At 36.6% G+C, this 16,665-nt stretch overlaps 1 protein-coding gene across 1 annotated transcript in view; it reads right to left on the bottom strand.

Moving 5' to 3' along the window:
- Positions 1-16,665, bottom strand: part of KCNQ1 (potassium voltage-gated channel subfamily Q member 1) — a 371,368-nt gene that overhangs the window by 239,484 nt on the left and 115,219 nt on the right. The window contains exons 10-15 of the mRNA XM_019474489.1: positions 15,076-15,171; positions 12,672-12,794; positions 11,491-11,632; positions 10,149-10,175; positions 7,678-7,743; positions 4,294-4,414 (exon numbers count right to left, since the gene is read on the bottom strand). Of these exons, the coding sequence (XP_019330034.1) occupies positions 4,294-4,414; positions 7,678-7,743; positions 10,149-10,175; positions 11,491-11,632; positions 12,672-12,794; positions 15,076-15,171 (575 nt within the window). The remainder of the gene's footprint in view (positions 1-4,293; positions 4,415-7,677; positions 7,744-10,148; positions 10,176-11,490; positions 11,633-12,671; positions 12,795-15,075; positions 15,172-16,665) is intronic.

Below are 16,665 nucleotides of genomic sequence, written 5' to 3'. Positions count from 1 at the left end.
AATTTACAATACATTTAGAGGCAGTATTTTTCTAAAAAGTTACTCATATTAAGCAGCAGAAATACATTTATACATCAGAACTGATTAAACAAACCACTGTCCAATGAGCTGCTGAACCCCAAGAGTGGGAAACTGTAGAAATAACAGACATGAACTTATTTTTGAATCAGTAGCATTTCTGAAAGATTCACAGAGAATGCAGAGCTCTCTTTAAACTTCTTTAAAGAGATGAGAAATATTTATATAAAGATATATTAGATTGAGAGTTCTTAATTATTTTCTTCTCTCCCTTTTTCAGCTCGATTCCACCCACTTCTTCTCCCTTTCCCTCCTATTTGTATGCTTAGAAGCTTGGTTAATTTCTTTTGCTACTTCAGCTAATGCCAAATGTAAAGTTAAAAAGGGTGCTGAAATTAAACAATTATACGAACACAGGGAAAGAACCTCTTGGTAGCTGAGGCTCAGCTACAAGTAACATCGATTTTCCACTGCTTTAAAATGCAAATAGAACAAAAGACCCAACAAAGTGAAACAGGGAACAGGAGACAATATGGGAACGCACTGATTAGAGAGAAAGAAAACAGGGAGAAGTCCAAAGGAGAGGTGTGGTATTGCTACAGTCCAGTTTCCTATTTCACTTTTACAACAGAACAGACCACAACAGTCATTAAACAAACCATTGAGGAGCCAAGTTTTATCTCAAACAACACACTGTGTACTGCATTCTTCAAACTGTTACAGTTCATTTTATAGGTGAGATCCATAATAGCTAATTACAAAGATTGCTCTGCTCAAATCTTCATTTTCTGCTTATAAGACTTCTTCACGTAGAAGGAAAAGTGCAATCACTCTTCCATGCACTGCTATGTTATTCTATATTTCTGCATGCACCTGCTGCAAATCTGTTTTTGCTATGACATTTTAATCACTTTCCTGTTTGAACATCAGGTCTCAAAGTGCTTCTATTATTATTTTAGTTTCCTCAAAGTGGTACTGACAAACAATTAACTGGTGCAGTAATCTTTCCACATGAAAGATTTCCCATTTCTAATTCCACAGAAATAGGGCCACAATTAGTACAATGTTTATTTCAAAACAGATTTAAAATGGAGCCAGAAGTATGTCCTGCAAAAAACCCCACACCTGCATTTTTGTTATTAGACACAAAACAGTCCTATTAAATTCAGTGAGAATATGCACCTACATTTACAAAAAGAGAATAATTTTTGCATAAACAAGCAGGGCACTGAAATTCAATTTAAAGGGGACTTTAGGCCCGGAAGCCTAAAGCCCTTTGCCATAAGGGCTGAAAGATGGCATTTTCTTTCCATGACGTAATGCAAGTGAGAAAACAAACTTAGCCTCATTCTTTTTTTAAGCCACAATGATGCCAAGTGTTTGCCTGTCAGTAACACAGTAGGTACCCCACACTTTTGCCAGATTTACACTACTTGTCAAAAGGAAATATTTTTCATACTGTCAACTAAAAGTCACTTTCTAATTGCATGTCTCCAATTAACTATGTAATATTTACTCATGCATTTATGACTTTCAAAAAATTAATGTTTATTCTGGAGTCACCTTTCCGTGGTTTATAGATAAGCTAATTCATATGTTGCAATAAAAATATAATTGACCAGGAAATAGTTCTACGAATCCCAAATCCAAGCATCCTTAGATCAAGTGTTTTATATTATGCTTTCACTTCTGAAACTGTCTTCATGCTTCTGTTCCTCTAATAGAGTATGAATTGCTTTTAAGACCTGAAACTAGAGATATTTGCACTTAATTTGACTTTTCCATACTAATTTGTTGTCATAGCTGGTGCTGTATTTTTGTTAAGTACTTGGGTTTAGACTTGCATATGGTTGCTTATTTCCTTATCAACAAATCTGGAGCAATCATACTGTACATATGATGGCTTTAAGGAAATAAAACTGGGGACATCAGAACAAAATAATTCATCCTAGATTCTCTCAGGCAGAGCATAACTTTCAAGCCTGAATTAAAAACACACAAAGACAAATAATAATTTGACTAACCACTTTTACGCTACAGAAAATTAGGACATGGCTTTGCACAAAGAGATATATCTATTGCACAATTCTAAATTTGATCCTTAATTCTATGCCCACATGTCTAATATGCAGGTCCTACTAACGTGTAACCAGCTCATAAATATTTGTTCCCTAGGACTTTGAAATGAAGAATGAAAAAGAAGCATTTGTCTAAATAATTCATGGAAATTGACTGGTCTTCAGCATCCAGCGACACGGGTACCCAGTGAAACGCAGCACAGCAGCTTGCTTTTCAACTGCCTCAAATGCACAACCCAACAGTAAAACAAACATTAGAATATTTTGCATTTCAAAATATTTGGGAATATCTGTTCCCTGAATGCCAATACTCCAACTGAGATTACAGAACACAGGGTTTTCACTAACTTTTTGCCAAACCCTTACATCTATAGTAGGCTGATCTGGCATTGTTTCAGGCTTTTTAATAAACTGCGTACAAAGTAAATGCACTTCTAAATGAACAGTTCTCAGGCTCTACAACATTTGGGCACCCATGCTTCAGAGAGACACATTTTGATTAATATTTTATCCGGTTTTGCATTTAATCCAATTTATCCAGTTTTGAATCTAAAACCAAAGTCTTAAAAGAAACAATGACTTCCATTTTCTTCCACTCTAGCAGAGACTCAATTCAAGCCATATGTGGGGACATGTTTTGTACCATCCCATCACTCCTGACCTAGAGCAATCTAGGGAGATTTCAATAAAGGTTACAACCAAAAATTAAGAAAGTAAAAGAGAAATATATAAGTTACTAAAAGACTAGGGTGTTAATTTGGTAAGGTTCTTCAGCTGATACACATTACCTATATCCTAAGGTCTCCCACAAGTAGTTCATAGAAAAAAAAATCTCAGCTGTTACACAAGTTGGACTTAAAAGTGATGGAGCACCTTATTATTAGAAACGTATCAATGAAGGTCACAATGAGAAATAACTAAATCATTCCCAAATCCAAAAAGAATAATGAAAACTCCTAGCACCAAAGCTTATTTCTCTTAAAGAAAGCCTGCAATGTTGTGGTAAATTAAAGTTTAAAAAAAAGCTACGCGAAGGAAACTTCTAGATCTGGTTTTGCTGCTCGGTTGTTCTTGTCTAAGGCTTGAGGAAATTTATGACTTCCTCCTCCTGCTTGTACCACTAAGAAATCTTCCAGAATACAAGTCTCCTAAATCCTCTGACTACAAATATATGTACCTGTACAATATTCAGCTGAAAATGCAAGCCCTTTTGCTTGGGGGCAGGGAAGACTCCTCCCAAACCTACTTTTTTAAAAAAATGCCCTTCTAAAGTGGCTATAAAAAGTATGTTTGTGCTTCTCTGCTATTTATACTGTATAGGAAGAAGTCCTGAAAATTGGCAGCAGGCGTTTCTGCATGTTTTGTACCTCAGAAATACAAGTATGCCAAGAATTTTCATCTGTGGTTTCACTGCAGAAATCCTCAGATTTCTAGGAATAGGAGGGGAAAACATTGTCTCATTCCTCTGCTAGAGGACACACTGTCACACATCTACTATGGTAAATGATAATAATTTGTCAGGAGTTTGAATTAAACAATGGCAGAAATTTTTTTTTTTTTAAAGGCATTTGAATAAAAATCTTTTGCAATTCTCAATTTTTTAGAATAATCTGAGAACCTGGAGATAACATTTTAGCATAAAAGGTATGTGGAAGATCTTCTTTTAAAAAAGGAAAACAACAACATAAAAAATACAGGCCTATTTCAGATCATTTTTATATATATCACAAAGCAGTAATAAAGATCAAAACAGGTCTTTTCTTCCAATGCAGATCATCATTTGACCATTAGAGAAGGTGCTGCTGAAATAGAAAGGCTGGTATTTCATATGAGTAGTATTTAAAAATTTGCACTTCACAGCTATTCCACTGGAAAATGGTGGAGGGAGTAATATAATTCTCAACAGGCAAGTACTCCCACACATTGTCTCCATGCGAAAATCTTGAGGCTATCAACCACCAGCTGCCCAGAGACATTAGCTAAAAACTAAAGCCTTGTGTCACAGCCAAGTGAACTTTTCTTCAGGTCAACATGAAGATTTACTGGCACTCGAACATTATACACCAACTTCAAGGTAAAAAGAGTTTGACGCAAATATCTGAGATAGCCCTATCAGCTCTATATTTCAGCTCCTCCCACCTGAATTGGCTTCTCTTGTCTAAGTCAACTAATGCACAATTCACTAGCCTTGACTTACTGTGAGATGTGAGTTATTGGGGTCAACAGTGTCTCACCCTCCAGGTCAAGCTCATCGGCAAAGCTGTTGGTCCTGATGAAGGGTCCTGTGTTCACATCTAAAAATGTCGGGCTTTTTTTCACTGTGAGGAAACATGCAGATAACAGTTAAAGCAATAGCATTCATCTTTTTCAAGAAAGGTCTACCACTCATTTGGATCTCTGAAATTCTGTACATTTTAACAGAATATTGAAAACAGAAGTTACTACAAAAAAATTGCATATACCGCAGACTTCATGAAAAGTAAAACTTTAACTCTTCTTCTACCTGAGGAATTTTAACTTCTGCTGAAGACTTAAAGCTAATACTTTTTTTATTGTTCATACTCCTCATACACTAGAATGTCAAGTACCTATATCACAGGCAGCTTCATGCATTATAAAACTTATTGTACAATACTCAGCCATACCATGGACCACCGCTTTACAGTGACAGTACATGACTGCAATTCAATGACAAGATCAGTTCCTTTTTATTCCATCTCTACTTCATGTTTTAGTTTATAATACCAGTTTCTGGGATGTAATTACTGTGACTAAGATCAAGAAGCCAGGCCTAGAACAACAAAGGTGCCTTTTCACGGTGAGCAGTCAGCTCCTGTCATGCACTGTCTACTGGTTCCCAATCCCTCTCATCCTTAGGCACAAGGATGCCTCATCTTTGAGCCCAGACATGAGACAGGTGGCAAGATGTTCAGTTCATCCAAGATGAGGTCCTTAGTGGGAAGGCCATTTCACAAAACTTCAGTTATTGAAAGTTTTTAGTGGCAAAGTTACTTGTATACCAACACTTTCATGCATCCAAGAAATTAGGCAGAGAATTACAGATTTCATTTTTAAACTCAGGCTCCTAAATTCTGCCAGCCTCTAACATTAAGAACTCTAAGTGCTTTTTCCAGCATGGTCCTAACATTTGTTAGAGAAGCCACAAAATTTGCATATAAATAAAACCACTATTGTATTTATACATGACTGTAATGAATTTTTATAGAGAATAAAAACAGCAAGTAAAATTCTGTAGAAATCATAGGTAGACTGTGACACCTCCATAGAAATCTTTATCTGTGCAACTGGCTGGATCATTCAATGAAATAATTGTAATGTTGTAATTTATAAAGTCTCTACAGTATTAAATAAAATACTTTATAATATAACAGTAAATAATGCCCTGCCAAAATGCAACATGAAAGCTAAAGGAATACAACAGAAATAGCTAACTTAAATGAATAAATGAATTTAATGAGAATAGAAGTGGGCATATCAGGAAACAGATTTTTTTTAAAATGCAACCACTTTACTAAACTAAGTAGATATCTTCATATGGCAGAAATGGATTTGAACTTTTACAAATAATCAGAAGAGAAGATGTTATTATATCATCAGGCACATGGCCATTCAAAATTACAATGAACATGTAATAGGAGAGGAAGACCTCCGAAATCACAGTAAGAGACAACTGCTAGGAGACAAAATTATTAAAAGCAGGAGCCACTTGCAGCACTTAAAAATGAAAATTCTATAGTAAGTTTTCGCAAACGTTAGCTTCCTATTTTTGGTTTTAGTATCATGTTATTTAATCACTTTGCTGTAGCCATCATCCAAGATAGTGGCTGTGAAACAAGCAAAATTATTCCAGATTCAGATATGCAGCAAAATGTCTTTAAAACAGACTCCTTTTGGCTTTAAATTAATTTTCACTGTTTTAATTTCTACAAGATACAAATGAAACTTTTCCAGTTTCTAGGAAAGGATGACTCACAGCCTTTTTAGTTTTCCTAATGACAAGTGATAAAACTGCTGAACTTAAAACCATGTAAAGTGTTTGCTGAATACTCACTAAATCATGCTTATGAGAGATAAAATACACACAGTACACAAGTGGATTTGCAGAAACAGCTATTCTTGGATCATTCACAGTTATTGTTTTTCAGTTTCATGGGAGTGGAGAGAGGGAGTGGCACAATGAAAAAGGAACAAGAAAGTCAAGACTGTACCTCAGCCTATTTGAAAGCGCTGTTATCTGAGAATACAGAGATGAAGAGCTGCTTAATATGAGGCAAACATGGTATCTCCCTCCCTCTTTTTATTTTAAAATTTTCTAAGAAGATCATAACCAAGATCAGCCTGTTCTGGTGACCAGTGCAGCCCTTGGCTTTTTATGCTCTTATTCTTAAATGTATGTTGCTACTTCCAACATGAAGGAGGAACGACTCCAAAACACTACCATGCAACCTGCTTGCACAGAGAGGGAGGAGGGACCAAGAAAAGAACATGGCATTAATGAGAGCTTCCCTGCCACAAAGTGCCTTGAAACAAGGCTCAAGCAGAGCACTAGGGAGCATATGCTGCTGCAGCATATTTTTTTTATTTATAAAAACAAATTCATAGCCATTTGACTTTGGAGGAGTCTTACTCACAAAGCAGTGTTAAAAAAAGACACTAAATTTCTAAATAAGTAGGCTAAAGGGGAAAAGAAAAAAGGAAGCTTTAGAAACTCATTTTCAATGGATAATAATGAGTGAAAAGAAACAGGAAACAGGTGTAGCAAGGGATATTCACTATAATGCAGGGGTCCCCAAGCTTTATTTTCTCTATTTTTGATGAGTAGCAGCAGCAACTATGGTAATAGGCATGACTATCCAACTGATAATGCTGAGCCAAGTACTACTTTGAAATGGCAGAAAATACACTCCCCTCAATATGTGAACCCCTGTTTTAAAACAGAAATTCTGAACTTTCTGGAAACATTCAAGGTCAGGCTGGATAGGGCTTTGAGCAACCTGCTCTAGTTGAAGATGTCCCTGCTCATCGCAGGGGGGGTTGGACTAGATGACCTTTAAAGGTCCCTTCCAACTCAAACCATTCTATGATTCTATGAACTTCCAATCGAGGATTATAAACACAATAACAAGAAATTACTGATAGGTTTTCTGTATTACCAACACAACAATTTTATATGCAGTATGACATGTATGCAGATGCTTTTCTGGTAGTATTGGGCTAGTAAGACAGAAAATATTTTACACTGCCTTTTTTGCAAGCATGGACAAAAAATTTAAAACACTTTAAAGCATCTTTCATGGAAAAATCTGAGTTTTAATTAATGCATTTAGAAAATACCTCTGTTCTGCAGAAAATTTCTGGTTTTATTTAAACATTTGTAATTTACAACCTGAACAACTTTCCAAACTCAAAATTCTACTGACATGCCTATGCTTTCTTTAAAAAACAGCACTACAATTTTCTTTGCCACAGCAGGCAACTCCAGACAGAGCATTGCAAAGATTTAGTAATTAACAAAGTAATTAACAAAGGTGATGAAGTAATGAAATATTATAAGCTTTACCTGGAGAGGAAGGAGCACTGGAAGACTGCTGGTCTGCGGAAAAGGATGGCCAGGAGCGCTGACAATCTGAGTCAGAGTAAAGATGCACATAAAAAAAAAGCAAAAAAAAAAAGAGAGATGGGGGGGGGGGGGGGAGCTCCAGACAGGCGGCTGAGGAGATGTAGACATACCTAAAATATAGTATGTTGTACCTGACATTTTTAAAAACAAAATAAAAAATACTGTGGAAAAGAGCTTGTATGAAACTCTTCTAGTGAACATTACATGTTAGCAGAATATCAAATCACCACTAGGGGAGGCATCGTTGCCTCTTCAAATCCATTCTTCATGACAGTGTCACCTGCTGCAAGATACTCCTCCCTACATGCCAGTCCCATTTTGAGGAACGTAATCTATATGTTTGCCCCTTCCTTCCTGACTTTAGGGTTTCCTCAAGCGTTTCCCTTTCCAAAGCATACAACCTCATATGGGTCAGACCCCTCTTGCTCTGGTTCATACTGTTCACGGTGTAGCTAGCTCCTGGTCAGATTTCAGTGCTGTCAAGTAGACAGACCAGTACTGCCACCCATGTTTGACGCTGCCTGACACATCCCATAAAAAGCATTTGAAGCTGCCCACTTCAACCATTTAAGCCAAGTGCCTGCCTCAGGCTGAATTTCTTGGGGAAAAGCTTCAGGCAAGCAACAGAAGTCAATGATGAGAAAGAGACTCAGCCAAATGTAACATTTATACTATGTTTAGTTCTTTTGAATAGCATTATCCTTTTAATAACTATTTCATTAAGAAATGCCTGTGGACTCACACACTGGGACAGAGTGATATTTTTCAGAAGTGTTGCCTTAATTTTACACAAAGAGAAAAATCTCTCAAAATATAAATGTATTGGAGTTTAAAAATCTGAAAAAAAACCAACCCCATTTTGCAAGTGTTCTGTCAGTGCTAGGCACGCTCCAGCCACTGTTCTTGGGTCTTTGCTGAACTGATGATGCCAGGAGAAAGCAAGAGGGGAGAAAAGGAGGTGGAAATCTCTGGTTGCATAAGGATACTGGCAGGGAAGCCAGATGGGGGATCCAGGAGTGTGAAGACTTGAATATAAGTGGGCAGCCCAAAGAGAGAACCAAAATTTACTGAATATGAGAAAGCAGCACATGGATATGTGACTAGAGACTTTCTGAGGACCAAATTAAAGCTGAATGAGCATCCTTTGTTCTTGTACTTCCTAATTTCTTGTTTCTGAGCTTTTGACTTGGCAGCTTCAGTTTTCTGTGTAGGTAATCTTATTCACAGTAAGTACAAATACACGCTTCTTCTCTATTTCTTTGAGTCACTGTGAGAACAGTGTTAGGTAACCTCTCAGGTTCATTGAGCTCATGCTGCCTGGCTAGGAAATACAAACTGAACCTATCGTGGCTCGCAAAGCTCCTCCGATATTTCCCCAAGATGAAGGAATTTCTTGTTCATGTAAAACAGCTGACTTCAAGGCTCTTGCTGCTCTTCCTGAGCTTGTTCCACCATGCTCACCCCCAACAGAGATGCACTGCTTGGAGTACAGGAGAAAAGTGGAAACTAGAAAATGGGCAAATCAAGGATTGGTCAGGGGGAGTCAAGGAGATTCAGTTTGTTTTCTGCTGTTTTACCAGCTTAATTGCACCTGTGTTCCACGTGGGTTCAGAGGAGAAACTGAACCTTCTATTTTCAGACAGTTTAATCCAAGCATGAGCATCCTTGCACTCGATCACCAAAAAGAAGCCTCTATTGTCTTTAGTGGATGCAGAGCAGACAACTTACAGGTAGCTCACAGCACTCTCACTAAATCACAGAGGTTTTTTGCCCAGACCTAGCTCTAATCCTAGAGTCTTTGGGGAACACTCAATTGTTAGGAAAGTGCCTAAGCAAGCAGATTAGAAACATCACAGGACTACACGGCTGCTTAAGTGATCACAGAATCCAGACAAACCAGACAAACCAAAGTAAAATAAATTATTTAGTTTATGGGTCCCCATCTGTTCACAAATATCTACAGAGCATTTTTACAGGAACAGATGCATGTACTTCAGAATGCACAATATTAGAGGTCAAATCTGGAAATTTTTCTTCCATCCCAATCTACTTGTTTAGAATTTAATTCTCAGATATATGCTCAGATAACTACTGGATGAATTATACTTTATTTATACGTAGATTATATTTTCTATTGGTTATATATACATGAGCAATTTTTCTCAATTATTAAAAAAACCCAGAGATCATCTACTTATATAAACGAGTGCTCACTTTTCTCTTTCTAATAAAACTGTGGGTGCAATTGTGATTACAAGTGTGAGAATGTACATTTTTGTCTGTCTAAGATCTCCTTGGCTGCAAAAGATTTCTTAGAAACTATATGGTACTAGACACACATGAAAAGCACTGCAAACATTACATTGTCATAAGCTGGCATGCCATAGATAGAATTATTTTCCTCAACTTACCAAGCAATTTTAACATTCCTGTTTGTCCTGTATACTTGTAACAGTTTAGAGAGAGCAGAACACAGATAAAAAAGAAAAAAGATAAGTGTCAGAAGAAATTAGAGAAAATCCTTTTATTGACAGCTATAGAGCTGATTTTTGAAATGGCAGTAGTAGGCTGTCTGCAGATCATATTGTCCTTTACTCAACTTAGAAACTTAGTGATAAAAGGTGGGACTTTACAAATCTAAGCATTTGTACAGTTCATTCATTGGATTGTTTTGAAGAAAGGTATCTGTACTCAAAGCCTGAGACACAAACTAGACTTAGTACTTGTCCACCTTTTAACAGCTTTGTCGTTTCTACCACCAGATGCAGTTCACAATCATTCTTTAACAGAGGCCAAAGAGTGGAAAAGCATGGATGTTACAGAACAAGACAAGACAGAAGCGTACCAAGAACTACACGGAAGGTGAGACTTTCTGCTTGAATTAAAATATGCCCGGTGCCAGCCCACATTGCTATCTTATTTTAAAGGTCATTAAATTTAATCAGGTCAGCCAAATTCTTGAGGAGAAAAACCATAAGTACTTAAGGTATCTATAATCAATAAAACACACCTTAAAAATTAAACCTCATTCTTGCTGCCAAAATTTGAGCAATACACATTAAAAACTTCTAATAAAAGTACATTTGTAAAAAAGCCACATTGTAAATTCAGAGTTATTTTGGAAGTTCATTACAGCTAAAGCAACTATAACTAAGCTATTAATTATAAGATGACTATCAAAGTCCTTTCTTCTTTTTCCTCATACTGTACCATTTTGTACAGTGACAGTTAATACAGATGGATCCACATTTATCTTAAGTACTTCTGCTTTCAAAATTCGATTCACAGCCTACTCCACTGAGCAGATGGCAGGAGCACATGATGGTTTCATGTGGCAGACTATGTTCAGTGCAGCCAAGACGTGTCAATCCTTTTTGGTTGAGGTACAAGCACAATAGCAACACATCTTGGTTAAATTTCACATGGAAAAGCTGACAGCTAATCCCTGTAGTTTCAATCAGTTGCAGAATTGGGGAACGTATGCGCACCAGCCTCAGACAGTAGCTCTTCTGACAGGCAGAAATGACAAATAATCTTAGTTTGTCTGCAGTGGAGTATGCTCATTAAAGGAATGGTTGAATCTCATCCAGACAAGCCAGCAACCAAAGTCAAAAAGCAAAGTATTCTTGCTTTAGAATGGCAAGAGCTTGTTCTGTCCTCATCCTCTCTCTTACAGATATTAAAGAGGATCTGTGTGTAAATCACTAATAGAAGCCATTACAGTTACTGGCATTTTATAATGGAATCTCTTACCAGAATTTTCATATGCTTCAAAACTGAAATCGGGTTTCCTGTCCTCTGTCACATGGTCGTAAGTGATGTGTGGAACAGTTAACATCCTATCTGGAGAAGAAGGCCCATTGTCCTTGTCTAACTTAAATTTCTTCTTTTTAACCTAAAAATACACATACATTAAATTACTCAAACCAAGCCACATTTAGTTGTCTCTTCAGTAATGTCTTCAAAAATAATGCAGTCCCCAATGAGCTGTAACCAGTCAAAAGAGTGCCTGATCAATTACATTTTCATGATGCTACACTGTGTGTTTATCAGTAAGATTGCCCCCCATCCCGCCAAAACTGGCTAATCACTAGAATTCTGCACATTGTCATTAGCAAATCCTGCACATTGTCATTAGCAAATCCAGTGCCTGCAGTAAAAAAATCTGCTAGCTCTGCGACAGTTTATATAAATCAAACTATTCTAGAATATCTTTACCATTTTATGGATGCAATAAATCATAACTTCAGCAAAAAGCAAATGGATATATTGCTACTGAACTCAGATGAACCTGGGATACTAGGGAAGATTTTTGCACAACATCCTCTCTTTCCAGCTTGAGACTACTGTGCAATACTCTTAGAATATGTAATACTTCATCCTCTCTAATCTAAAGATTCTAACAAAGATTTTCTGTTGCTGCTTTGTAAACAAAAGAATTCTTAACTTATGGAATCAGTTGATATGAAAATACTACTGTATGTAGGCACAAGATGTCTTTACCATAGAAGCTTAGAAAGCCACAAAACTCAATAGCTGAGAGAAGCAGCAGGTTTGCTTTTTTAAAAAAACAAACAAACAAACAAACAATTAAAAGTTACTGTTTTGGAAATAGTAATTTTCTTTTCTTCCTTTGCTTATAGTTTTCCAAACAACAACAGTAAGTTACTGATTGATGTGCCTGAGTTAGGTCATTATTGCTCTTTTCTGAACCCATAGATACATTAAAAAAGTCAAGCTTGGGAACTGAAGCAAATTAAGTTATAGTTTAAAATGTTTCTATGCTAAAAATCTCAAAACTGAAATGAAAATAAAACTTTGAAACCAAGTAATAATCTGTAAAACAAACACAACAAAGCCTCTAGAGAGTAAATAAATTCAATCTAATTTAAAAATTTTAAATTACTATAATAGGAAATGTTAGTTACTGGTACCATCACTGATTTCTTCGGTTTTGGACTGGGTGACAGCAAATGATAATTTCTGGCAGGTTTTCGAATGTATATTTTCCATGTAGAAGAGTCTGGGTTTTCTGCTGCATAGCACCTCCATGCAGTCTAGAACAAGTGTTTTAAGCAACAGAACAATTAATGCAATCAGATGTGTAGCTATCTGTACTACAAAGTAACTTCCAAGTAGCACGTTAGTCATTCTTTATTTAATAGTATTCTTGAATTTCCCCACTGGAAACAAACTCAGCATGGTTTAGAATCCTTATTTAGTAAACAGAAACCACATAGTTTGAACTGCGCAAACCGGAAAGGAAGATCAGTCTTTCCAAGTGCAACTTTTGTTCGCATTAGTGACAAACAAATAATAAGAGAGAATTCTAGACTGGACTCAAGAGACTGGGGTTGAATTTCTTGCTCTGCCCCAGTTTCCCTCTCTGACTTGGAGCATTTTCCCTATTGCATCCTGTGTTTCAAGCTCCTATGCAGAAAAAAATCATTCTTCCCTGCCTCACAAGAGTACTATCAGAAAAAAACCCAATTGTGGTGTGGTCGGTAGGGCTATATTCATACAAAGAAATAAGACTGAGAGCATGAGGGAACAGCACCAATGGTTAACCAGGAGCCAAAACCCAAAACCAATTCTCCCTCCTGCCAACCACCAATGATTAAAGTACTATGTTCTAAAACAAAAAGAAGGAAAAGCAGGGCTAGGAAACAAGACCAACCAGAGACAAAACACTACTGCATTCTCTCTTAAATCTGTAAATATATCATCAGAATTGATTAATAATTAGTCTCCAAATTAAAAAGGCAGATCCTTACTTACACACTATGTGAAAAAGGACACACATATACATACACAAAATCTAAAGTGGGAAAGGCCAGAAAATACTGGATGAAAGAAACAAAGCAAGCAGAATGACAAAGGAGAACAGACAGCAGTTGGAAAGTAAAGGATCAATCACTATATAATTCCCACCATGGTTAATAGGATACTGGAAGAAACAACTGGCCTTTAGAAGAAAACAAGAAGGAATACAGGAAAAAAGTACCGCTCATTTCAGCTGTTGTCTTGTCTTGTACTTATTTCATAAACTTCTTGGTTTAAGAATAATCTTTTTGTAAGTTATTTGTAGAGCACTTATTAAATTGGGCCTTTAGAAGTCCGAGATTATTAGTAAATCTTAATTACCACTATTAAGAACAGGTAGTCAGCAACTCATTGTCTATCCTCTACTCCTCCTTAACATTTCAGATGGAGCCAAGTACAACGTTCTGGACATGCAATCTCAGGCTTCCCAATAATTTGGGGTTGATTTCCCAAAAGAATCAGTGAGAACACTAAAAATCCATTCTTTGCAAAACCACACCTTTTTCTGACCATGCAATCCAAACGAAACACACTGAGTCTGAAGATTTTTGGCTAATCTTTGGTTATAACCAGAGCCCTAAATTTAAACCTTTTTCACATTAACTCTGGGACTGTTTAGTTTCAAGCATAAACTTTACAGTTAGCTACTGTTTCCATAAAGAGCCTGACCTGGAAATCTCTAGCTTCATGAGTGAATGTGGAAGTCAGTCATATAAGAATGCAAAAATGATATGGCTTAGGTGTACACCTAAATTTCTTTTAAATTTGATCCCTGTGCTTCTAAAGCTACATGCAGATACTGAGTGAGGGAGAAAAAGCTGGAAAAACCTAGAATGAAACAATATTAATACTTCTCCAGGGTGAAATGCTGGCCCCACTGAAGTAAAGGATAAAATCTCATTGACCTTACTGACACTGAACTGCAACTGTATTTTTAACAGAGGGGATCAAAATTTTTCTGCCTGTATGTTATCCTACACAAAAAGGTTGATTTTGCAGAATCCCAGGGGTTCCCAGCCACCTATCCTGGAGCTGAAAAGTTCAGACAAGATTTTCCTATTTAACACTCTGACTTAATTCTCCTAAATTTGAGATTTTTAAGAATTTATTTGTCCCAAGGAAAATGAAGCATATGTGACATTTGTCTTTATAAGCAACAATGTATTTTTTTTAAAGTACAATTTTACATGAGGCCTCCTCTCTGTTTTTCACTACTGCAAGCATGGTATTTCATAACATTTTCCCCAGGTAAATTTTTCGATAACTATAGGTTAGCTTTCATTTTTGATTTTAACCAGCTGAATTAAACAGTTTGCACTGATTTGGGAGTGAACTTTTCAGCTTATTAGTTTACATTAAAGGTGGGATTTCCAAAACTGTTTAAAATACTTGTGTCTGTAACCCCTATACAATTTTTAATGGGAATGAGGCATGGAAATATTGACAACAGTTTTGAAAAAAAAAACCCTATAAATGGAAAGAAATGATAGTATGCAAAATGCAGGAACTCAGTACCTGTATGAGAGAGGCAGCAGCTGGAATTTGACGGTTGAAATGCTTCTGTCTTTGTTTCTGTTGTACCTTTAGGGCAAAGCCTGAACCAAGAATTCCCTGTGGGAACAAAGAAAACACAGTCCTAATTTTTTTTTTTTTAAGGAGGAAAAAAACCACACATAAGCTTGCCAAATTATGTTGTATTAATAAACTTCCATTCAGCATCATAAAAACCAACTAATTATTTAGAGGAAATGACTTAATACTGTTAAGTTTTTAGACTCAGTATTACTTGTTGAAACAAACTATAAATGCTATCATGCCCTAATCCAAAGCCTATTTAAGTCAGCTGGACTCAAATGCTAAAGAGCGAGCAGAAATGATATTTCATACCCTCTAAAAGCCTCATAAATGCTTGTGCAGGGGAATGACAGAATAGGGAGAAATATTAACCTGGTGTACTTAACTTCGTTTTTATGAGAAATAAAGCTTTGGCATGGCATGATTCAGGTCACAAGAAAGACCTTTTAACTTCAGCACGGTAATTTCTATTTCCGTATGTTAACCCATGCTGGGAGGGGAGGACAAAGAAGAGGAATAGGAATATTACAAAATGGTCAGGACTTCAGTGAGTTCAACATAAGGCCATCTAATCCACTCTCAGGACAAGGGACATGGACTAATGGCACTGGATGGTGTACAACCCAAAATAACCTCCGAATATAGTATAACTATTATGTCCAAAATTAAGTGTAGAGCAAGTCATTTATGTAGTCATTTGCATAGCTATAGACATATTTAACAGAGGTTTTAGTAACAGATAAAAATGAGGTCTTCTATAAATCAGCTTACATGACTACACCTACTCAACAAAAGCATAATTCATTTTCTACACATGGTAGTCAAGGTGTCAGAGCAGCCAGTGATCTTGGCTCAACCTCTAAGAACTGTATTAATCATCAAGTGTTTTGAAAGGAACAGGAAAGGCCCTTCCTATTATGTTCACTTAGTAAAGATCAAAGAGTTAATGGTGCTCAAACATCACTTACTTGGGAAATGAAGGATCATTGCTAGATCCAGAACCCATACCAGTTGTGTTTAGCCACAACAATTACTTTTGACTGTGATCTCAGCCAGCTCCCCTTATTTAAAATGGCAACAAGGCAGCGTGCAATAGTTACTACCCATCAACTATTTACTGCTGGAGCTTCAAACCCTAAATTTCCCCCTTGGGCCAACTCACAAGAATTACTGAATTAAGTTGTAAAATCACACAGATAAAGGGGTGTTTGTTGTTGTTTTACTTCTACAAAGGACTAGGGAAACCTGACAGGTAAACATAAAAGCATTGCTGTGAAGGTGTGGCTGCTGCTGCTGGCTTAAAATTTAAAAAAAAAAAAAAAAAAAAACCAACTCTTAGCCAAAATAATAGCTTTTGGCATTTTTCTTACAGATAATTTCATTTACCAGATCTCCCTTCTAAACAAGGAATAAATATGAAAGAGATTAGAATGAGGAGGGGGGAGGAATATGCTTTAAAGGCAAACTGATGCTGGAGAGTCTGAAAATCTACACTTAATTACTCTCCTCTGCAAAAAGTTGCGTACCTTT

The sequence above is a fragment of the Aptenodytes forsteri genome, unplaced genomic scaffold (genome assembly GCF_000699145.1).
Source record: "Aptenodytes forsteri isolate BGI_AS27 unplaced genomic scaffold, ASM69914v1 Scaffold8, whole genome shotgun sequence".
Lineage (NCBI taxonomy): Eukaryota > Metazoa > Chordata > Aves > Sphenisciformes > Spheniscidae > Aptenodytes > Aptenodytes forsteri.
This window is presented reverse-complemented; position numbering and strand designations above follow the sequence as displayed.